The 20345-nt window shown below is 36.8% G+C and overlaps 5 protein-coding genes across 7 annotated transcripts; 2 read left to right on the forward strand and 3 right to left on the reverse strand.

The window, feature by feature from the left end:
* LOC143428925 (xibalbin-1) lies at positions 1-5577 on the reverse strand. 2 transcript variants are annotated; one of them, XM_076904202.1, is made up of 3 exons: positions 5338-5577; positions 946-1024; positions 1-252 (listed from the first exon to the last, which is right to left on the reverse strand). In XM_076904202.1, the coding sequence occupies exons 1-3, from the start codon at positions 5417-5419 to the stop codon at positions 90-92; spliced, it is 324 nt and encodes a 107-aa protein (XP_076760317.1). In that variant the 5' UTR covers positions 5420-5577; the 3' UTR covers positions 1-89. The 2 variants fall into 2 exon arrangements, with proteins under 2 accessions (XP_076760317.1, XP_076760318.1); XM_076904203.1 differs by having other exon boundaries at positions 1-225; positions 5338-5575.
* A 4136-nt stretch (positions 5578-9713) lies between these two features.
* Positions 9714-11580, forward strand: LOC143429272 (uncharacterized). Its single transcript, XM_076904803.1, has 7 exons — positions 9714-9941; positions 10081-10209; positions 10265-10277; positions 10387-10594; positions 10941-11103; positions 11314-11413; positions 11483-11580. Exons 1-7 carry the CDS (start codon positions 9714-9716, stop codon positions 11578-11580), a joined length of 939 nt encoding a protein of 312 aa, XP_076760918.1.
* Positions 11275-15487, reverse strand: Nf-ya (nuclear factor Y-box A). Of its 2 annotated transcripts, none has more exons than XM_076904434.1 (7): positions 15145-15487; positions 14396-14705; positions 14202-14320; positions 13795-13968; positions 13549-13640; positions 13302-13446; positions 11275-12741 (listed from the first exon to the last, which is right to left on the reverse strand). In XM_076904434.1, exons 2-7 carry the CDS (start codon positions 14685-14687, stop codon positions 12670-12672), a joined length of 894 nt encoding a protein of 297 aa, XP_076760549.1. In that variant the 5' UTR covers positions 14688-14705; positions 15145-15487; the 3' UTR covers positions 11275-12669. The 2 variants fall into 2 exon arrangements, with proteins under 2 accessions (XP_076760549.1, XP_076760548.1); XM_076904433.1 differs by having other exon boundaries at positions 14184-14320.
* Positions 15488-16020: 533 nt separating this feature from the next.
* Positions 16021-18340, reverse strand: Lamtor1 (Late endosomal/lysosomal adaptor, MAPK and MTOR activator 1). The gene is made up of 5 exons (XM_076904908.1): positions 18199-18340; positions 17857-17933; positions 17684-17773; positions 17404-17602; positions 16021-17330 (listed from the first exon to the last, which is right to left on the reverse strand). Exons 1-5 carry the CDS (start codon positions 18241-18243, stop codon positions 17241-17243), a joined length of 501 nt encoding a protein of 166 aa, XP_076761023.1. The 5' UTR covers positions 18244-18340; the 3' UTR covers positions 16021-17240.
* A 27-nt stretch (positions 18341-18367) lies between these two features.
* Positions 18368-20336, forward strand: LOC143429345 (vacuolar ATPase assembly integral membrane protein VMA21 homolog). Its single transcript, XM_076904909.1, has 4 exons — positions 18368-18492; positions 18904-18944; positions 19048-19153; positions 19545-20336. Exons 1-4 carry the CDS (start codon positions 18432-18434, stop codon positions 19682-19684), a joined length of 348 nt encoding a protein of 115 aa, XP_076761024.1. The 5' UTR covers positions 18368-18431; the 3' UTR covers positions 19685-20336.
* The last annotated feature ends 9 nt before the right edge of the window (positions 20337-20345 follow it).

A 20345-nucleotide genomic window follows, 5' to 3' on the forward strand; every position in this document is an offset into this window, starting at 1 on the left:
CTGGTGCAAGGTAACCGCGTCGTGTCGTGTTAAAAGAAGAAAGGTACTCTCGCCGGAAAAGAAAGCTGGAAGACGGGCTAGGGCGGCGTTTAGCCCCACTTCTGGAAGAGACCCATTCGCTGGCACTGGCAATTTGAGCCCCACAAGTTGCATCTGCAACTGGAGCTGTAGCAGCAGTCTTTCGGCCGGTGGTCGCAATTCCCACCCCGTCGTATGCAGGCCCGCCTAAACAGGTAGATCAACGAGGTACGTCTACACGAGATTAGGGGTATCAGAACAATGCCTTTCGGTGACATCGAGACATCGAGGGAGGTGGGTGTAGAGAGAAAGATGTGAAACGAGATCCTTCTTCGTAATCGAACGAATGAGAAATTAAAATTGTTGAGTTGAATCGTTAACGCTTTGCACTCGGCTCCTACGTTAGCAAGAGAAATCAGTGCTATAATAGCGATATTTTAGCAATAATTTCTATTGCTAGCATCTTCCAGCAATAGAAAATTTCCATTTCAATAGAAGACTTCAAGAAGGTATGCAATCCTCAATAAGCTGCGATGGAACAAGTTTATCCTGTGCAATTGCTAATCAAAGTCTCCTCAGAGGGGACATCCGAGTGGCAAAGCATTAAAATGTAAGAAAATTGATTTCTAACCATGTAACATTGCGTTTCCAATCAATAATGAAGAGTAATTGCAATTGATGAGTATTGACACAGCATTGAATTTATTGGTGTATCGTTACTTTACGTATCCACCAATTTTTGGAAGTCTAATTACAGTGCCTTCGATCGAATACGTATTTTACTGTCATTTAAATGTGAACAGGACCGTGCATGCAACTCCGCATACTAATGACGTGACAATACTTGAAAAAGAAATTAGTAAAATACTTGGAAAGAGGTAGGGAAAGGTGGAAAATCGGTAAAATAACAAAGTAATGAATACTTACTTTTGTTGGGCTGCTCGCATCAGATTCTCCAATGCGTTGTCTGTATAATCGGAGTCTGCAACCTGTAGCGAGTCTTCCTCTGTAACAGAAATTGCATAAAAACATCGATAGAGTCTCTTTAGTACAACAAAAGATTAAAGCGCAAACACGTTTCTTCATTTTCTTTGCAAGAGAATTGCGAATTGACAAGTAAAAGAAAATACAGTCCACTGATAAACATCACAACGGTTTTATCAATTCCTCTTTATTGTTTTATTTTCTCTTCGATAAGACGAGCACGGAAAATCAGAATGAAAGAAACCAGTCGTAATTAGAAGAGCTCTCAGGATTATTCTCAGAATCGTTGAGTGGTCTCGTTCGTGGAATCAGTTTCCCATTGAAAGAAAAATGAAGTATCCTATAGCTAGATCGATCAGAAACGGCGTCCATTAACAGAGTTCACGAAAGGACAGTGAAAGGAAGGAAGGGAGATTGCGTCATCAAGGAAAAATGGATAAAAATAGGAGGATTTTCTGGACGGAACCTTTTAGAGGGGATATATTTAGCAGCGAAGGTCGGCTACGTGTTTCAAGGTCTATCGCGTTGGTATTCGATGCAAATTCGCAAATTCCGTTTCGTCGAAACGTGGGGCTCACTTACTGCGACTTGTTCCACGAATAACAAGACGCGCAATTTGGAATTATCTGCTCGTACTTCGCAAGGATACGGAGAGGATTACCAGGATCTCGAATTCACTGAAATGCAACGCACCCGTTAAGATCAGAGGAGTCGTATCCGTACGAGTCGTGGAATTTCTCAACGAACATTGAAACTGCAATAAAAACCAGCTATAAATTCTCTAAGACACATGAACTTTCCAAATCTTGTTCAACCTAGCTTTTAATCTTTTACTAATTAATACGACCTGGAAGTCAAGTACTAATAAAGTGGTCCCTCGACGTTGCGCGCAGATTTAATTCAGACAAAGTCATTACATAAATTACTCCTAACGAAAGAAAATAGTGAACAATAAAGATAAACGTGTACAGTAAAAGGTCGCGATTCGTTGGATTATTTCAATATGCCAACGTAGAAATAAAAACGAATCCTGTGTTGAAAAATCGAGTCCTGAATATAAACAGCGAAAGAAACCAATCGGTTCAAGTGAACCTCCAACTACTTATACTTGAAAGCCTGAAAGGAAAACAGGTGCAGACGTTTGCGTTGTCATTTTTCTTAAGTGAGAGGAGCCTAGATTTTCTGTCGAGTGTCCTCACAGTTCAGTATAGCTCTCGAAGCGAAGAAACATCTTTCCCAGTCTTAGAATGAAGAGTAATTTGTGTTGAAGAATTCCAAGAAACTTTTAATCGTCCGTGAATCTTCAACCTGGCTTCTAACTGCCAAAGCAAGTCCCTGATTGAAAGAGAAAATCCGTGACCCGAATTACAATTCGCGAAAGGACACGCGTTTGAACGCCCACGGTGGAAAATTCATTAATTTTCCAGGGATGATCCCTGACCAGGGTTCCTAGATCGAGGCAGATCTGACTCTGTGTTCGATGCGTGCGTAACAATTCGTTACCCGCGACCCTTCGTTTCCTCCGTAGTCGGTATTCTCATCAGCTCTGTCCAGGATTAAGGTAATCCAACGTGGCCCCGCTTTCGTCGACTCGTTCCTGTCTCCGGTAGCCTAAGGGATGTTATCCAAGTTATTCGATATTCCGCGGATGCACCGCAACCGCAAAGTCACGAAGCTATTTCGAACAGTTCACTGGAGAATTTGTAATTAACTATTACACGAGATCCAGTGAATGTGATTCAAGGAACGGCATAATAAGCGCAATTAACTCTCTCCAAATTACTCGCGAGATCTCTCGCGATCCGATCTTGGAAAAGAAAGCAATCGTCAATGGATTTTTATCGTCAATTTATGGAAACGAAATCAGAGAGGCTTTCGAAATCGAAGATATTAAAAATCATGAAACATCTGCGTAACGCATTTGTAAAATAGACGAGGTTTCATGCATCTATGCTTTATCGCGCGTTTTATAATTGCTCCCTTGGATTAGATTTTAGCATCTGGTAGGAACAGGTGTCGAGCATGCTTAAAACCTCCAATTTCTCTAATTTCGTAACAATCAAACCTTAGTGGTACAGGGTTTCGACGCAAGGTTTCGTCAGAACGTAATGGAAACCTGTCAGCGAGCAGAACATCGTCAGAAACTAATCATAATCTGGCATCATCGTCAGGTTAATAAACGCGGGATAGTCTGACGGTAGTAGAATGAGAGTGTTAATATGTTTATATAAATGTTATATATTACAAGTGTTAATATGTTTATATAATTGAAAATGAATGTTTTTTTTCTATAAAACTATATATACTACAATTTAGTTTAAATATAAGAACTGTCAGCCCTCCTATAACGCGAATGATTCGTACCGCATTATAAGAAACTCAGAGGCAAGTAAAATAGAAATCAGTTTGATTCGTTCTGCGTTATATGAAAATTCTGTTCTCAGAGCATCGAATAATGATGCATACAATTATGAAATAAAATTTAAAAAATACCAAAAGCCAAGATATAGTTTAGTGCATATATAAAATTAGGGCTGTTGCAGTTTTAGCTGCAGGTATTATGGAAACCACGTGCTATAAGAGTACTGCATTATAACAGATTTAACTTTAGTGATGTTTATTCGTTGACTTGTATAACACGAGAGCTATTTTCCAATAAATTCCACGTAGGTGTTTAGCGAACGTTCGTTTACATTTCTCTTTTAATTGCAACAAGTAAGATCGATATAAATGTACGCCAGGAATGCGTTCATTTTACAGAAACCTCCGATATATCGATAAAAGCATATTAGCAGAAGTATCGTTTAAATTCTGGTTAAACTCGCTGACTTTTAAATCGATCAGACTCCCCGGAGGATAGGACGAAGTCTACGTAATCGCGTTACAAAACTTCGATACGTTTCGTCGAAGCCGTCGAAACTGATTAAAAGCGCATTCAATTAAAGTGTCGTCCAAGGTCGATAGCCAGATAGGCATTGATTTCCAATTCTTCTCAATCAATTATCCTTGCGTAACTCTCCCTCATTCGATACAGTTTCACTCGCAATAGTTAATTATCATAATTAACGAGATTAGTCTGAAAACAGGATTACTACTATCCAGAAGTTCTGATTAAAAACTCTGTCTCATTGAAATATCACGTTAGCAATCGATTGCCGTTAAAGCAATTAAAGGAAAAATGGTACCAACATCATTGACACAAAAGATTAGTTATTAACATCGTTTGAACATCAAATTATCTCTCTCTCTCTCTCTCTCTCTCCCTAATTTTTTTTCAAGATCAAGAAATTGTTTGAGAAAAGATCGAAGCACGTACAGATCAAGAGGAATAAATTGCACGTTCGCCAACGTTTGATGACGCACACGAAAACGTTGCCGATCACACATGTTCGAAACAATGAAACTGAACGTAGTAACTTGGTTCACAGTGTACGGTGTCAATATGCCAACTCTTGACAAACACCACCGTGAACGACAGAGGCAGCTTATTTTGGCGAACGTGCGACGCAACAGATTCGATTACCAAACGTCTGATCACGTACGGGTCTATACTACTGGCTCTGATCCGTAAGTGGAGGACCAGTGCAGTTCCGGTCTGCGTTTAGTAATTAAAGAAATTTCATATCTCTGTCAATCGAACGAATTTGTTACGATATTAATTTTACTAAACGATGAATCACACGTGGAATTGTTATTGCGAACAAACTTAACAAGCTATATTCTATTGTCCGATACATGCGTTCACAGTTTTGTTCAATTTATGTTTAATTTGGATTGTCATTGGAAGTTATCTGTGATCACCGCGACAAATAATGATTAACAAGTTAATACAATTAGAGCGCACAAACGGAACTTCGAATAGATTTATTACCCGCGACGCGAAAGGTTTTATCAATAAACATTGACCGCGACTCTAAAAATATATGGCATTACTCTTTGCTCGAATTCTACCACCCTCGCGTGTTTTAATTACGTCTAGCGTTCGAAGGTAACAAGGGATCCATAAAAACGAAGCTAGAGAACTAAAATAGAAACATCTAGAATTGCCAATTGCTATGCTTCAGAAAACCATAAACGAATGCATTCAAATTGTTAAATCTTGCTTGATTAACTATAAATTTCCGCTCTCTCGATACAAAATATATACTTCAACAGATACGCTACTCTCTAAACGACATATCAATACCACGAGAAACTCGTATCACCATTGACTCCCTCGAAAAGAGCCCCGCGATTCTCTCGATTCATCTACAGTATAAAAAATCGAAACACAGACGCAGACACACATCCGCACTGTAAACTGCGAAACAAGCAAAGAGTTATCCATCTACTCACCATCGTCGATGTAGGGGCTAGCAAGGGTCCTGTCGACGAGGACGACCAACAGGCAGAACAAACACAACAGATCGAACTTCATGGCTTCCTTCTCGTCGAAATGGAATGAAACGGTAACAATCGAGGATCGATTGGGAGCAGTGTCGTTAGATGGCAGAGGGTCGAGCAGGATTCGTACCCGTGGACGTTGCGTGCCCTGTCCTGACCGTGGCCGGGGTGCAAGTGCGATCTCCACGTCGGACCGGTAGCTTATATAGACGCGGGAGGCGTGGCGTTCTCGCCCCCACGAGGATCTCGTTGCGGAGGGTGAGACCGCGGATAAGACTTCCGCTGAAACCTCCACGCTCGTTCCACGTCCGTGTCTGGACCGCGTCGTTCCCGCTGGTTTACGCGCGATTCCAGTGAAAATTCGCGCGAGAGGGTGGACAGGAGGGGTAGGGATTATTCTTTTGGTAGCGAGGCGGACTGCACGGCAGCCACCCTCGACATCGAGCAACTGGTTGCGAAGCAACTGGTACCGCGGTCGCGCGTCTATCGGCCGATTATACGGGCCGGTTAATGCGATTTACGTTTCCGTCACGTTTGCCCCGCGGCTTATTTCGAATCGCTGCGCCATCCAGGATTTCAGTTGCCGTTTTCGCGTCGATAGAATTCCGTGAAAGGGTGCCACTTGGAAGACGCGACGGTCTTGAATGCGAGCGGCTCCAAGAGGCTCGAGCGGAGGGTGAGACTCGCGAGTGAGAATCGAACACTGGAGGGCTTCAATGGGGTTGCTTCAGCTTGGTTTTAATGGGCAGGTTCGTGGATTCGACGGCACTTTGGGCCTGTCGAGATTGCGTACAGAGGACGAATTAAGATGGAAATGAATAGGAGTACGGTGGTTTCAGTATATTTCAGTCTGGGGATGGTAATGTGAAGAGAGCGCAGAGTGTCTAACGAAATTGTGAAGATTATTTAACCTCTTGTATTTTCGCGAGCCTGGCTCGTGATGAGAATTTCGGGCCAAATGTGAATGTCGTGAATCAGGCTCGTGATTGCAATTTCATGTTAAATACGAGTGTCATGAGTTCGACTCCTGATTTAAATTTCCAACTAAATATGAATATCACGAGTCGCGTGATAGTATAATATATATAATTAATCGCTTGAGCCCAAATTACTCAGATTTTAATATTAATCTGAGGACTATATCTTTTTCATCGCTTTCTTATTCTCGCAATAATATCCTGATCCAACTTGATCCAACTTGATCCAACCTGTTCCTTTATTTTTAATTAAGAATGAAATTTGCTTCGCATTTCATTCGTTAACTTTGATAATACATCATTCAATTCGACCGCTCAATTATGCCATGGCCATAATTATCAACCCTTTTTAATAAGCTCGCTGCTTGTTACGGAACATTAATCTTTCTTTGCGTCAAACAGTGGGATCGGGGGTGTTAATGGTAAAAGGATCAGAAACGATGTTTTATGATTACCCGTAATTTTTTTCCACGCGTACGCAACCGAGGAATGAAAAATTATTTCTGCGTTCTTCCGTCTCACTGCTCGCGCTTCATCAAGCGAATAAATCTCAATGCGACCAGTTTTTAAACAGAAATTAATCACTCTTATACGTACGTACATGTGTAGCTATGTGATCGAATGTTCAGTGGGTGTTCGATGGATGTTCGCAAAGTTTCTAGCGACGTATTCGGCGGGCACCATTATTCCATGAATTTGTTTACGACTGATTGAACCAACTTTGAAACGGTATTAAATCAGAGCTGACCTTTCGCAAGGATTTGCGTATAGGCACTGTGGAACTGCAGCATCACATAACGAGTCTCTTTTCCTTTAATTCTTTCTTTGTACTTGTACAATATATAATCCTTAAGCTTAATGCCAATAGCCATCCCCAATTTATGAAATGGATACAAAAATCTTTGTACGGAACTGTGCAACGCCCCCACTAACTTTAGTCACGAGCTGCCACTGATTAGGGATGTGCTTGGTTTACTATAAAAGAAATTCAAAAGCAACAAAAAAGTTCATATAAACCTAGGTCCAATTTGCAAAAATGTTGAGAAAATTGAGATTTTTTTTCAGAGAAACAGCAGTTTCACTCATATTATTGATCGCATCTTCCAAACCGTAAGTTCTACAAGAAAATAAATTTACGAAAACTTTGATCTCCTATTTAGGTAATTAATTTTAGACGTGGAGGGGTTAACTTCTTTATTCACTAAGCTTCCTTTGTGTGAAATAGTGAAAATTGCAGGTGAACTATGTATGCGTTCATAGCACTCGAAAGGTTCATTTCATTTTTAACTCTAAAAGCGGCAATCCACAGAAAATTTGTAACGATCTATTTTATTATCAATTTTAATTCTACTAAGGCCAATTTTCCTAAATGGAAGTAGAGGGTGCTACAACTCCACAGCGTCCGTATGTGAGCAATTCCTGTTACTCAAGAGACCCAATACTCTCTGCACACCGACCCAAACCAGAGATTTCCTCACCCCTGAAGGGCTCTCTTGAGTGACATGTATGCTTCCTTAAGTATAATATTTGTGGTCATGACCATTCAACCCCGTTTGCTAAAATCGGTGAAAAAACCATCTTTTTCTGTTGAATTATGGACGTCCCAGTTCCAGCTTCGTGCTGTTTCGCTCCAGTATGCATGTCTACAAGAAGCTACATCAAAGACTCCATTCCTCACTCCTGTAGGGTTCCGATGAAAATTCCCTGCAATTTTTGCAAATCGAATCTAGGTTTATGTGAACTTTTTTGTTGCTTTTCAGGTGAAGTATCAGCTGTAAAAATTTCTCATACCAGTAGTGCATCACCCTGTATATTACACATCTATTGCCTTCCTGACTTCGTTTTCGCTTCTCTTTCCTTCTCCCTGCTTCTCTCTCCTCTCTCTCTTCCTCTGTCTCATCTTGATTATAGAACTTTAGAATACTGCTGATTAAGTAAAGAAATTCGTTAATTTTCATTGAATAGAAAGAGTCAGATAAATTATATCTCCCGCTTTAAAGGTAAGAGAGAGAAAGATATATAAGAAAGCTATAAGAAAGAGTGAGACAGATGCTACCGATCTTACTCTAGAACCCCTGGTGCCATCTCTGTAAAAAGTGCTCAAACTGGTCGCACAGCATTATCGACAGCGAAGTGAACTACTCAAATACTAGCGCCATCTCTTGGAAGAGTGCTGAAACTGGACGGGCATTAGTTTCAGTACTCTCCGCAGAGATGGCGCTAATAGTTCTTCAGTAGTTTACTTCGCTGTCGATAATGCTGTGCGACCAGTTTGAGCACTTTTTACAGAGATGGCGCCAGAGGTTTTACAAAGAGGTCAGCTTCATCTGTCTCACTCTTTCTTATAGCTTTCTTATATATCTTTCTCTTTCTTATTTTTAAAGCGGGAGATATAATTTATCCGACTCTTTTTATTCCATGAAAATTAACGAATTTCTTTATTTAATCAACAGAAGTGGAAACGAAGTTAGAACGGCAATAGATGTGTAATATACAAGGAGAGTGCATGCCTACAAGAAGCTAGATTAAAGACTCAAAATTCTCTCCAAAAAGCTGCGGTGGAATAAGTTTAACCCTCGTAATCGCTAATCAGTGCTGACGTTCTCTCAAAGAGGACAACTGGACTTACTTATCCATTGTGCCAAATTCGAATCATATTCCTTCAAAATTGCTAGAATTCCTTAGAATCGACGCATTCGATGTTTCGCGATGCAAATGAAATAAATTCGCTATATCATGCAAACTGCTTGATTAATCGCCTCCAATCTTCGTGAATTGGTGACGCCTACAACGAAAAAATTGCCAAGCTAAATTAAGACCCGGATATATCTATTTTTTCTCAAATAACGGCGACAAGGGAAAAAAAGGGAAGTGATAGGAAGGAAGAACGCGTAGGCGAGACACATCAACAAGGACACGCCTATAACAGGGAAATTCGATGTCGTATCCTAATTGGCGTTTATAGTACACAAGGGAACCATGCCTCACCTCTTGTTATATCGTTCTCCGTAATGAGCCACCAGAAATTGGAGAATCATTAAGCGGCAAATGGACACCACTTCTCTATCATTTTTTATACCCTCGTTTCACCCTCATTTGTCGCATAATTTTTTCACGATTCCACATTTCTCACCATCATCAATTTATATTTAAATCTATATCTTTATTATACTTATTAAACTAGTAATAACAAACTTTTTTTATACATATTCTTTTCCATTCACTTTTTCTTAATAATATGAATTAAAAAATTGCCAACTTCAGAATTTTTATAACCTTTCGACCAAATTCCATCTAATCTCGTACATTGCGAGAAATTTTCGCTAACGTGTACGTTTTAAATAGAATATTATGCTCTTGGAAGTGGAGGACGAGACTCGGGACTTCGTAACAATATACAGCAAGGATTTCCAGCCAAGAAAAGCCGATAGACAAAAAGAATACAGACCGAAACTCGAGTACCCTTTACCTCTGAACATTTTGAACGGTCCCTTCAAAAAGTGTCTGAATACACAGCGAAAGAATGCAACCCTTCCTTTAAACGAACAAACCGAGGATCCTCAACATATTTTAAACAAAGTAAAGAAGTGACGACAATTTCTTCTTGACAATTATTACATGTATTTCCTTTCTAAAATCTCCTCTCTATTAATTTTCCCTTTTTTATAAAAATGTGCTGCGGAGAGCAAAATACTGAAGTTCTTCTTATATCGTTTAGATTCGCGAAAGACATACTCATTTAAGACAATTTCTTCCGGAAGTTTTACCAGATGAGGATGTGATCGAACGAAAGGAAAATGAAATTAACGAAACTGTGTATCAACTGGATTATTCGAAAGGTTTCAATGTTTTTTAATTTCTATTAATTGCTATTTCATTAAATGCTGTACACGCATGCTTAGATAGTTAATCAAAGTTGAATGTAATTTTTTTGATGAACGTATACGTTATGCAAAGACTCAGAAAGTTAAAAAAACGATTTATTAGAAACTACTGTTTTAACATAAATGTTCCTTAACAACAGACGATTATTCACCCCGCGTGAAAATATATGGGAGAAAGAAAGACGTGTGTCTACCAGAAGATTGGGTTATATCGGAAACTATTCAGAGGAAGTCCTATAGGAATCCGTGGAAAATTGTAACGGAAGACTTGTTGCGCGTAAAGAGAGCACAAAAACCTCCAGATAATATAGTACCAAATGAAAAGGAAAGAGTAATTCTTCGTATAAGGTAAACGAAGCAAAATTGCAATGATTTTATTCAATATCTATATATTATTAATTACGATTAAACCTTTTCGAGTTCTTTGCAAATATATTCGCAAACCATTGCGTTAATTTTATCACGCTACGTCCAGTACAAAATGAACAAATTAAGCGAATGGAAAATGATTTTTATTTCTAACCGTTAATTATTGATATTTGAATTTATTTTATTAACAAAAAACATATATATATATATATATATATTCTTCATTCATCGATCTTTCGTTACAAAAATAGAGTTGTGATAATGATAATCACATTCCCTACTACGATCATAGCTCGTAAAAGGTTAAAGGTTTATTCTTTTTCAGAACTGGTGACTCGGAATATGATATTACCATAGACGCTACCGGAAGTCGGGTGATAAAAGGACGCCTGCATGGACCACCATTACCGACCGATCCACAAATATACACTAAAGGACCAGATAGTCCACTGTCTGAATGCTCTAAAATTTTGGCAGATAAAAAATTTGTACTTCCTAATAACATTTTTTGATTTCCTCTTGCTATGATCGAAGAAGCACTGCGCACTGCTAAAATTGATCTTGCTTTATTTTTTTTATTCTCTCCCTTGTTTTTCCTTAAAACGAGTGAAAAAAGAATTGTTGGCAAGGGATGATATTAATTAAACCATCAGACAATAATTACAAAACACAACCCGTGTTGTTTTGCTTGTACATAGTTATTTTACAAATATATTATTTCCTATTCTCTCGCCCAATTTTTAACTATCAATTTACAGTCGATCACATCCACGCCAAACACACAAAATCATAGTTCACGTAAATCTTTCTTATACCTACAATTATTTACAAGCCCAATTTGTATCTTTGATTTGTTTTAAAAAATAGTTATACACGAACGTGAAACACTTTCCGCCCCTTTCAATTTTTATACACTTCGCGAGAAAACGATTCTGAATGATGGAAACACGAGAAACATATGCTAACAAAATCGATTATTTCGTTTCCTTTCAGAACATATCGCTTAGACTCAACGTAGGAAACTTTGAGAGAATTCATTTCAGTAACACGTACGTAGCGATTATATCAATTCCTAAAAAACATTACGAACTTATCATAAGCTCAACGCATACTTATCCTAATACGTATTGAAGTAAAACGATTAGCTTTTCAAAATTACGTTTGTATCTGTAAAATCGAATTATACCTTACAATAAATTTCCAAATATTTTTAACTATTCGAGGATAGATTTACACGTTACGTAGCCTCCTTCAATAAACAAAAATAGTTAACAGTTTAGGACTAAACGTGTTATTTACATAAGCCACTGCACAAAATGTAAGTAACTCCTTATAATATATCCCTAACGATTAATTATACTCCATAAAGCTTTTCATTAGATTAAATTAATTGTACTTGCACTTAAAATTGTACAAAAAGTCTCATCGATCGTACTCCTTTTGTTTTGTTCATTCCTCATCGTAGTGGAAGTTAAAATTAATTCATTCTATAAAATCTAATCTAAAAATGGTACCCAGCACGTAACAATAAATTATATATACCTCAGTCTCTCTATCGAATGTAGCGATACGATTTTTCCTTTTTTTAATATAAAAATTTACAATTTCAAATCATAGATTCGATATGTTACGTTTGCAAGCCTTCTTTTATGTACACCAAGTATTTGCAATTAATTATAACTAAACAGTGATACATCTTACTCTTACCAAAATATAATATTAATATGAAAATTATTCTAATCACCAATCTACTTTTCCATTATACCGCACACATCATACTATTTAATAACGTTCGCCAAGATAATGTCGAACTACACACAAAGAAAAGCTAAAAAAATATGACTTAAACATTCTCGTAATTGTCGTATGTACATTTGATCTCATCTTTGAAAACTATGCTTGCACTATATATCTCGTATCGAGATGAATATTATTTACAAATTGTTCTTTTAAAGACCAATACAAATATATGTAGGATTTTATCACTGACACGCTTTTTTTCTCCTTATAAGTGTTTCGTGTGTAACCTCCTTCCGCTTAAGTTAAATATTTATTTACATCAAGCAATTATTTGAGGTAACGATATTGTCTTCAGAGATCATATCCTGAAGAGGCATACCTTGTTTCTGTAAGAAATAATTAAACACACACGCACATATATATGTATATGTATAACATAAAATTATATTTGTGATTCACTACTCGTGTGACAAATTTTTACAGCTGATACTACACCTCAAAGGTAACAAAAAAGTTAACCCCCTAATTTTTTTTGCGATAAGATGGCTGACACTTAGGGGAGTAAAAGTGATCGTTATTTTCTTGTAGGACTAACGGTTTCGAAGATACAATCAATAATATGAGTGAAACTGCTGTTTCTCTGAAAAAAACAAAAATCCCAATTTTGTCTGCTATTTTTGCAAATCGGATCTAGATTTATATGAACTTTGTTGTTGCTTTTGAAGTGTAGTATCAGCTGTAAAAATTTGTCACACAAGTAGTGAATCACACTGTATATCATAGCAAAGGGTTGAATGCTGCAAAATGTGTCTTTGTTTCTTAGCTAAGCATTACTCATGAACTTTTCCGTATACACGATCGTTCATAAACTATATTTATACTTCTACTATATTTCTCTCTTATACATTCTGGCATCCAACATGTTAAGAAATATATGTCTACTTACTTCAATGACAATGGTGGAGGCCATATTGTCTGTGTCGTGATACTGTACACCTACATTTGCTGCTGCTATTGCTATAGTACGAACGGTATTGGTGCTGGTCGAAGTTGTGATGTGCTGGGTAATCATGGAGTTTTCGTTTGTTCTACTGGAACCATTACACTCTTATATGCGTAAAATTATGAATGAGACACTGTGATTCTATTACATAAAGACAAATAGTTAGAAAAATATACAAAAAGAGACTTACTTTCGCTTCTTTACTTGACCAGAATGAAAACGACCGCCTTCACCACGAATTCTGTTCATTGCGTGTCGATGGCGAGATTCGTGAAGATATTTCTGTAAAAAAAAAGGAAAACGAATTTAATATAAAACACGTCTCGATACGTATAATATTAATCTACGTATAGTATTAATCAAAAACGCACAGTATATAAAGAAAAAGTCTTTTATGTGCTCCTAGTTCAAACAAAATAAACCAACATAAACTTACTGGTCTTTCCTTAGGTATCTTTCCTTCAGCTTCTAATTTAGCTCGCGCTTGACGACGCTTCAATATACGCCTATATTGTTTAGCATTTACATATAAAGGTTCCTCCTCGAAGACTTCCGCATTTGGTAATGCTACCCTCTGAAATTGTGTCTGTCCACTACTTCCTGGCACCATCTGAAACAACAGAAAACATACATTAAAGAAAAATTATATCTTAGCTAAAGCTCATATCTATATTAACTTTGATTGAAATTAACATAAACTTCAAAGTAAAATAAAAATTCAAATAAACATATAACGCATTGTCCATGTTGCTCTATGATCACTACAAGTCAGTATAACGTATACACAGACTATGTAAGTGAAAGAGACACTTTAACAGTAATCACCATTACAACATTTCCTGCCTGAGTAGCTGTTGTTGTCGGACTTGCCAGTGGTTGTACTGGCGTTGTGGTCGCCGCTGTGGTTGTTGTTTGCGATGTTGTTCCAGCAATTTGCATAAGGTTTCCATTAATATTAATTACTGCAAAAAAAGGAAACATGAAATTATGTAATAGTGAATTTTTAAAATTAATACAGATTCAGAAAGTTGTTCAACCTGTTGGTTGCGCTTGTTGCACTTGACCCTCCAACTGAACCGGTTGATAAATATACGTCTGTCCATCGGGAGTTTGAATAATTTGTGGCGTTTGCGGTTGTTGTATCACAATTTGTTGGCCTGCATTGGTTAAACTAGACACAGGTACAACTTGTATCTGCCCGTTCGGCGCCGCCACTTGTATAGCTTGCGGCAACATCATCGCTTGACCCCCTTGACCCATCTGAACAACCTGGACAGTACCCCCGGCACTACCGACCACAACCGCCTGTCCTTCTCCCAGCTGTTCCATCGTAAATTCCTCCTATCGCTAAACAGAAGACATTGACCTTATAACAGAAAGAAAACAACGGCATTACGTTAAAAAAGTAAGCTAGAGAAAAGCGAAATGTAAATTATAACATTGGAAAAACTAAGGTTATCAGAACTGAGATGACTTCAAATACACGTACGTACACAAGGACAGGAAACGCTTTACGCATACACGTGAATTTGTACGGGAGGAAGCTCTACGATGCGTGTAATAAAAAGCGTTCATGTTTGTTGATAAAACGATGAATGAATAGATGCAACGCGTGGAGGAACTTAAGTCCCGTGGGATTTTCTAGTTTTATCGTACGCGCGGCTTGCGCCTCGCAAATATTGATAAAGATCGCCAACGTGGCGAACACACTGAGTTCGAACAGAGCCCACGTGCAGTACGTTAGATACAGAGGGAAAAAGAATCGAGGCCAGGCAGCAATCATCACCTTCTGTTGGGCAGAAACTGCTTCCGAAGGATATTGCGTTCTGTTCTCGGTGGCATGATTAACCTTGCGCCGTTCGTAATCCTTAACACACGACGTACACGAAGGTGCGGGACGTGGATTCAAGTCGGCTCGAGTGTACTCCGTACGCGATATACTCGGCGTGGAACGAACGCGGATTTCGGGCGAGAAACGCTCGTCTCGACAAACATGGCCGTGCAGAAAGAGTTTTTCAGGCTGGACGGCATACGGGCTCGCAGTTGGAGCGGTTCACGAAACGAAAACACGGTTAATCGTAGAACCGTGCGCGGTCGTACGCGTACCCCGTTGATGTTTGATAATTTGTGGACTTACATTGGATATTTTCGTGGGCACTTTCCCAATGATTGGTCGGCAAATTGAGGACCAATGGTCGGCGATAGAGAGTCCTCGGCTCTTGTGTATTGGTGGCACTGAACGGGGGGACCTGCCAGTCCGATAGCAGCCCGATGCCAGACCGGTCGATGCCCCTCCGCGCCTCGACGCGCCCAACCAATCTACTGGCTTGACTTATCCCTACCAGACACTTCCCGCGCTCTCATCAAACTTCGCGCGTTCCTAACTGCTTATTTCCCGCTTACTTTTAAATTGATTTCCCGATCCACATCCATCGATACCGATCATTCATCAGTTCTAATAAATCACTAAAACAATTGAGGTGCCAATGATCCATGTTCTCTGTTTAATTATTCTGTTAGGAACTCGCAATTTTTACCTGTTCGATTTCGTGCACATCGAGAAGCATTTGAAAGGTATAATTATGATGTGTAAAAATATCATGGTACATAGATCTAAATAGAGGTAATTGTTTAACATGTTCGACGAAATAACGAAACAGAATTATTGGCAATTTTTTAATATTTTTATATATAGTTTTGATAACAAATTAGCTCGTTTTTACAAGTGTAATAAGCTCTAGTTTATAGCGTAACAAGTGCTGCTTTATCAATGTTTGACCATCGTTTATATTGCTGGCTATCATTACTTTCATTTAATTTAATCGTCTTGTTACTCGCAAAATAATAGGTGTTTTGTAATTATCCTTTTGTTTTTCATGTATAAACGAAGGAAGGACGACAGCGCAGCAATAACTTTAGAAATTTTTAGAAAACTATAAAACCAACAAAATTTCATCAACATAAATTATACGTAACTTTAGTAATTATTAAATAATATAACACTAATAGTAGAAGCTAATGCGTATAAATATCACAAATATATGTCTGAATTAGGAATTTGTTTACTTTGACATTATAAAAACATCTTCCTGTAACACATAATATGAAAAAGATAAAAATGTGCATGTTAATTACAATGTACAATTTACTGTAAGTAAAAAAAGAATGAAAAACACTTCAGTCATTCGTGGGTGTTGATGTTACTGACTCTATACTTTTATCAACTATATTCTGTAATGCTGTTTATGTATATATAAATTATTTTCATCGAAAATTGATAGACTATCTGACAGTGCCTGTATAAAGCTAACAAAATGATTTATTACAACGGTAAGATTTCATTTTTCAATTTATGGGCTCGTAATTAATATATAAGTGCGAAAAACTATGTGAACCTATATTACGATTGTATTTATTAAATTATGAAAAAATAGCCCTTTTATACTGTTCTCCAATATACACCTTAAAGTGAAGATTATTAACAATTGATTAACTTTTTACAGTTTTGTATATAAATTATGGAAAAGCACTACCAAATTCAGTTCTTTCGTTAGAAACTGGTCGTTTAGATATACCTTAACTTGTAACATTTTAAAACAATTTTATGTATTCAGAAATTGTCAAGCCATTTTAACGTGTTGTTATTAAGAAATAGTACCTTCCATCATAGTAACTTCTATCTATAATATACATTGTAATCAATATTTCGTACGATATATCCCTTAACTGATATTTATATTCAAGTAAAGTCTGAAGAAAATATTCAGACTTGGATTAATGTATTCAAAATCGATCTTGAGAAGATGCATGTTTCCTTAACGTCATGTAATACAATGATTTCACTCAAGCAAGATGTAATCCTGCTGAGGAAATACCAAAGGATCACGATAAGAAAGGAACTACTAAATCTTCCTTGTGCTCAACTTTAACATCTTCTAATGCTGCTGTAGCCTTACTGAGCATTTCTGTAATCTGCAAGCAAAAATTAAAAGATTTAACAAAAATTTGAACCCAATTTTTTGCTCCATTGAAAATGTATATTTACCAGTCCGTGATCTCCAGGAGCAAGAGGATCTGCTGCTAATATTTTTTCCGGTGCAGGAATATCTTTAAGTAGGCAAGATGTGCTGTCGGGAACTTTAATACCTCCAGTTTCTATACGCTTGGAATATGCACGCGATCTCTCAACATATTCGTGCTGTTCCAAGTTATGTGAATCTAATGCTCCAACATCTATCACGTTACTGAAATAAAACACTTTAATATTACAAGCTACTCTTCCTTTTTAGTTGCAATTACACTGTAACAAAGAAAGAAATACTCACGCAGCTGTTTCATGTAAAATTCTATTTAATGCACTCTGTTCATCTGTTTTCTTGGGTACTGAACTTGCATATTGGTTGACATAATCGTCACTGCAACAGAAACGAAATGAGGAAACTCCAACAAATTTTATCTACTGCTACAATAAAAATATGTATCGTGAAACATGATATACCTGTGTACTCTAGGTATATTTGTATTGTTGCTGACTGGATCTACCAACAAGTGTGTCCTTTCGTTTACTTCCCCACTCTGTAAAACCATGAACAAACGAAAATTATATAAAATAATCTGATTAGTTTAGACAGAGGATGAGTCGAGTGTTTGAATTTTGCTAAAAATTTTATGCATATAGAATACGTAAGAATATTAACGCTATACACCAAAGATATATTTAGCGGATAGGCGGAAATGCGATAAAAGTTTATACCGTTTAAAGGCATATCTAACGTAACGCGATAAGGTAAGGTTTCAAAATATTCCGCACGACTGAAATAATTTATTCAAGCCTTGTTACCTGCGGTCCGCTGTCCTCTTTACAGAAACTGTAACAACATCCCATAATTATAAACGGTCTGCTAAAACTTTCTCGCCAGTAACACGTATTGCTACAACGTATTATTTTTAATCCTCATTCCTGTAAACAATCGAGTGAATCAGCTGTAGCTGCGCCGACACTACGCTTCAACTACTTCGACCACTGTCCATAAATAAAGTATACTACGAACTGCAACAGCCTTTTTAAACCAGATGCGAAAACGCCGCACAAAAAAGGAGTGGAATACGCAACGTCTCTGGCGGGGCATACAATGTACTAAGCTGAATAACATAACCTTCAACACTTCCAAGATAAGGAGTGGACGAATTTACTGTATCGCGTAGTGATATACCGTTTTACATATTAAAATATAAAATTAATTCGATTTTCCAAAAGATATAATACTTAGTTCTTTATCGAATTTATGTGTGATATCATAAAGTTCTCTTTCTCGATATAAAATAGTGTAAAAATAGAGAGGAAAAAAAAAATGATTTTTCAAATTGCTATATAAGTTATATCACACCTTTGCAAATTTGATGCTTAAACATCGAATTATACTTTCCTAAATTAGGAATATAATGATAACATTATATGTATCTATAAATCTTGTTACATCTATATCATAATTTGTATATATATATATATATATATTTATATAGAGTATAATTTTAATTATTAAAGATTATTTCTACACACACACACACATCATGGCAAACATCAAGGTATGTTCTTTTCTTTTTTATATTTGTACGTCATAGTTCATTAGTAAACTGTAAATGTACGTTTAAACGTAATAGTGTGTTTAATATATAATTTCATTTACAGGAATTACCGGAACTACAAGTCTTCAAAACAGTATTATTCCACTGCATTGTGATAATAATCTTACCTGTGTTGTCATTTTTTACTAGCAAGGTTTTTATTTTTGATGGTATGGAAGCAAACATCATTATTGACATATTAAATTCTTTTGCAAAATACATTGTATTCAAAGAAATAATATCTTCTCCATTACTATGTACTATTTACCACATATGAAAATTATAATTGCTTAGGAAAATTATTAGAGGATAAAGTATTTTGTTCATATTGACATGAATGTTATAAATGATTCTTGTTATTTTAACTTTTCTTTCATGTTTAATCTAACAGTTAATGTTTCACCTTCTATATACATCACTTTATGAATTGGAATGTAACAAATACATATAATTACTCGACAGAGTATATTACATATACTTTTTGATTTTTTGTGATATAATATTAACATAATAATGGCGATGTTTTAAACAAATTGAAACGTGTTTTTGTACATTTTTTAGGTTTATTGGGACTTAATCAGGTGCCAAGCAACGTATATTCGGCTGGTGTTGCAATTCTCGTGTTACACGTAGCGTTGGGAGCTTTCATATATCGGGCATATTTTGATGATCAGTCGAAAACACAAGTGAAGAAAGATTAATCATGCCGTTACGTTCGAAACATATATGTAATTAAGTACACTTTCTTGATAACACATTTATTCGCGTATACTCATCAGAAGAAAGATGTTACATCATGTTGCATTACATTCTGCAATTCACATACTTCTTTGTCAATGTTTAATATTGCCTTTTTTTTTAATTGAATACTGTGAAGTGTGTAAATGGCGAGTATAATCTATACTTGTATCAATTAATGAAACATAATTATTAAATAAAAAAAAGCAATGACATTCCCACACAATACTTGCATATTGTACAGCAAAAACTTTGTAATATACATACAACTACATGGAATATAAATTCCATTACATATCTTGTTTTGTATTTGAGAATTTTTTTAGTTGATTATTTTGTAGTTTATAGTGCTTGAATGTATCATACCAGATGGATAAATAATTAATTGTAGTGCACTTTGCGATCACAGTACTAGAACAATCAGGAGCGAATTTGTAATATCTTGTACCTTTTAGGCTGATAAATTCTCACACAGTAATTACTTAAAAAGATAGGAAACAGAAGTTAACTACAAATCCGCCCCTAATGACAATGAACAGTAGCCATGTATTTTTCTACCTTGAAGGAAGGATAAATAACAAGAACTGAATTACGATAAATATACATAGGCGATAACACACCGCT

Source organism: Xylocopa sonorina, chromosome 11 (genome assembly GCF_050948175.1).
Source record: "Xylocopa sonorina isolate GNS202 chromosome 11, iyXylSono1_principal, whole genome shotgun sequence".
NCBI lineage: Eukaryota > Metazoa > Arthropoda > Insecta > Hymenoptera > Apidae > Xylocopa > Xylocopa sonorina.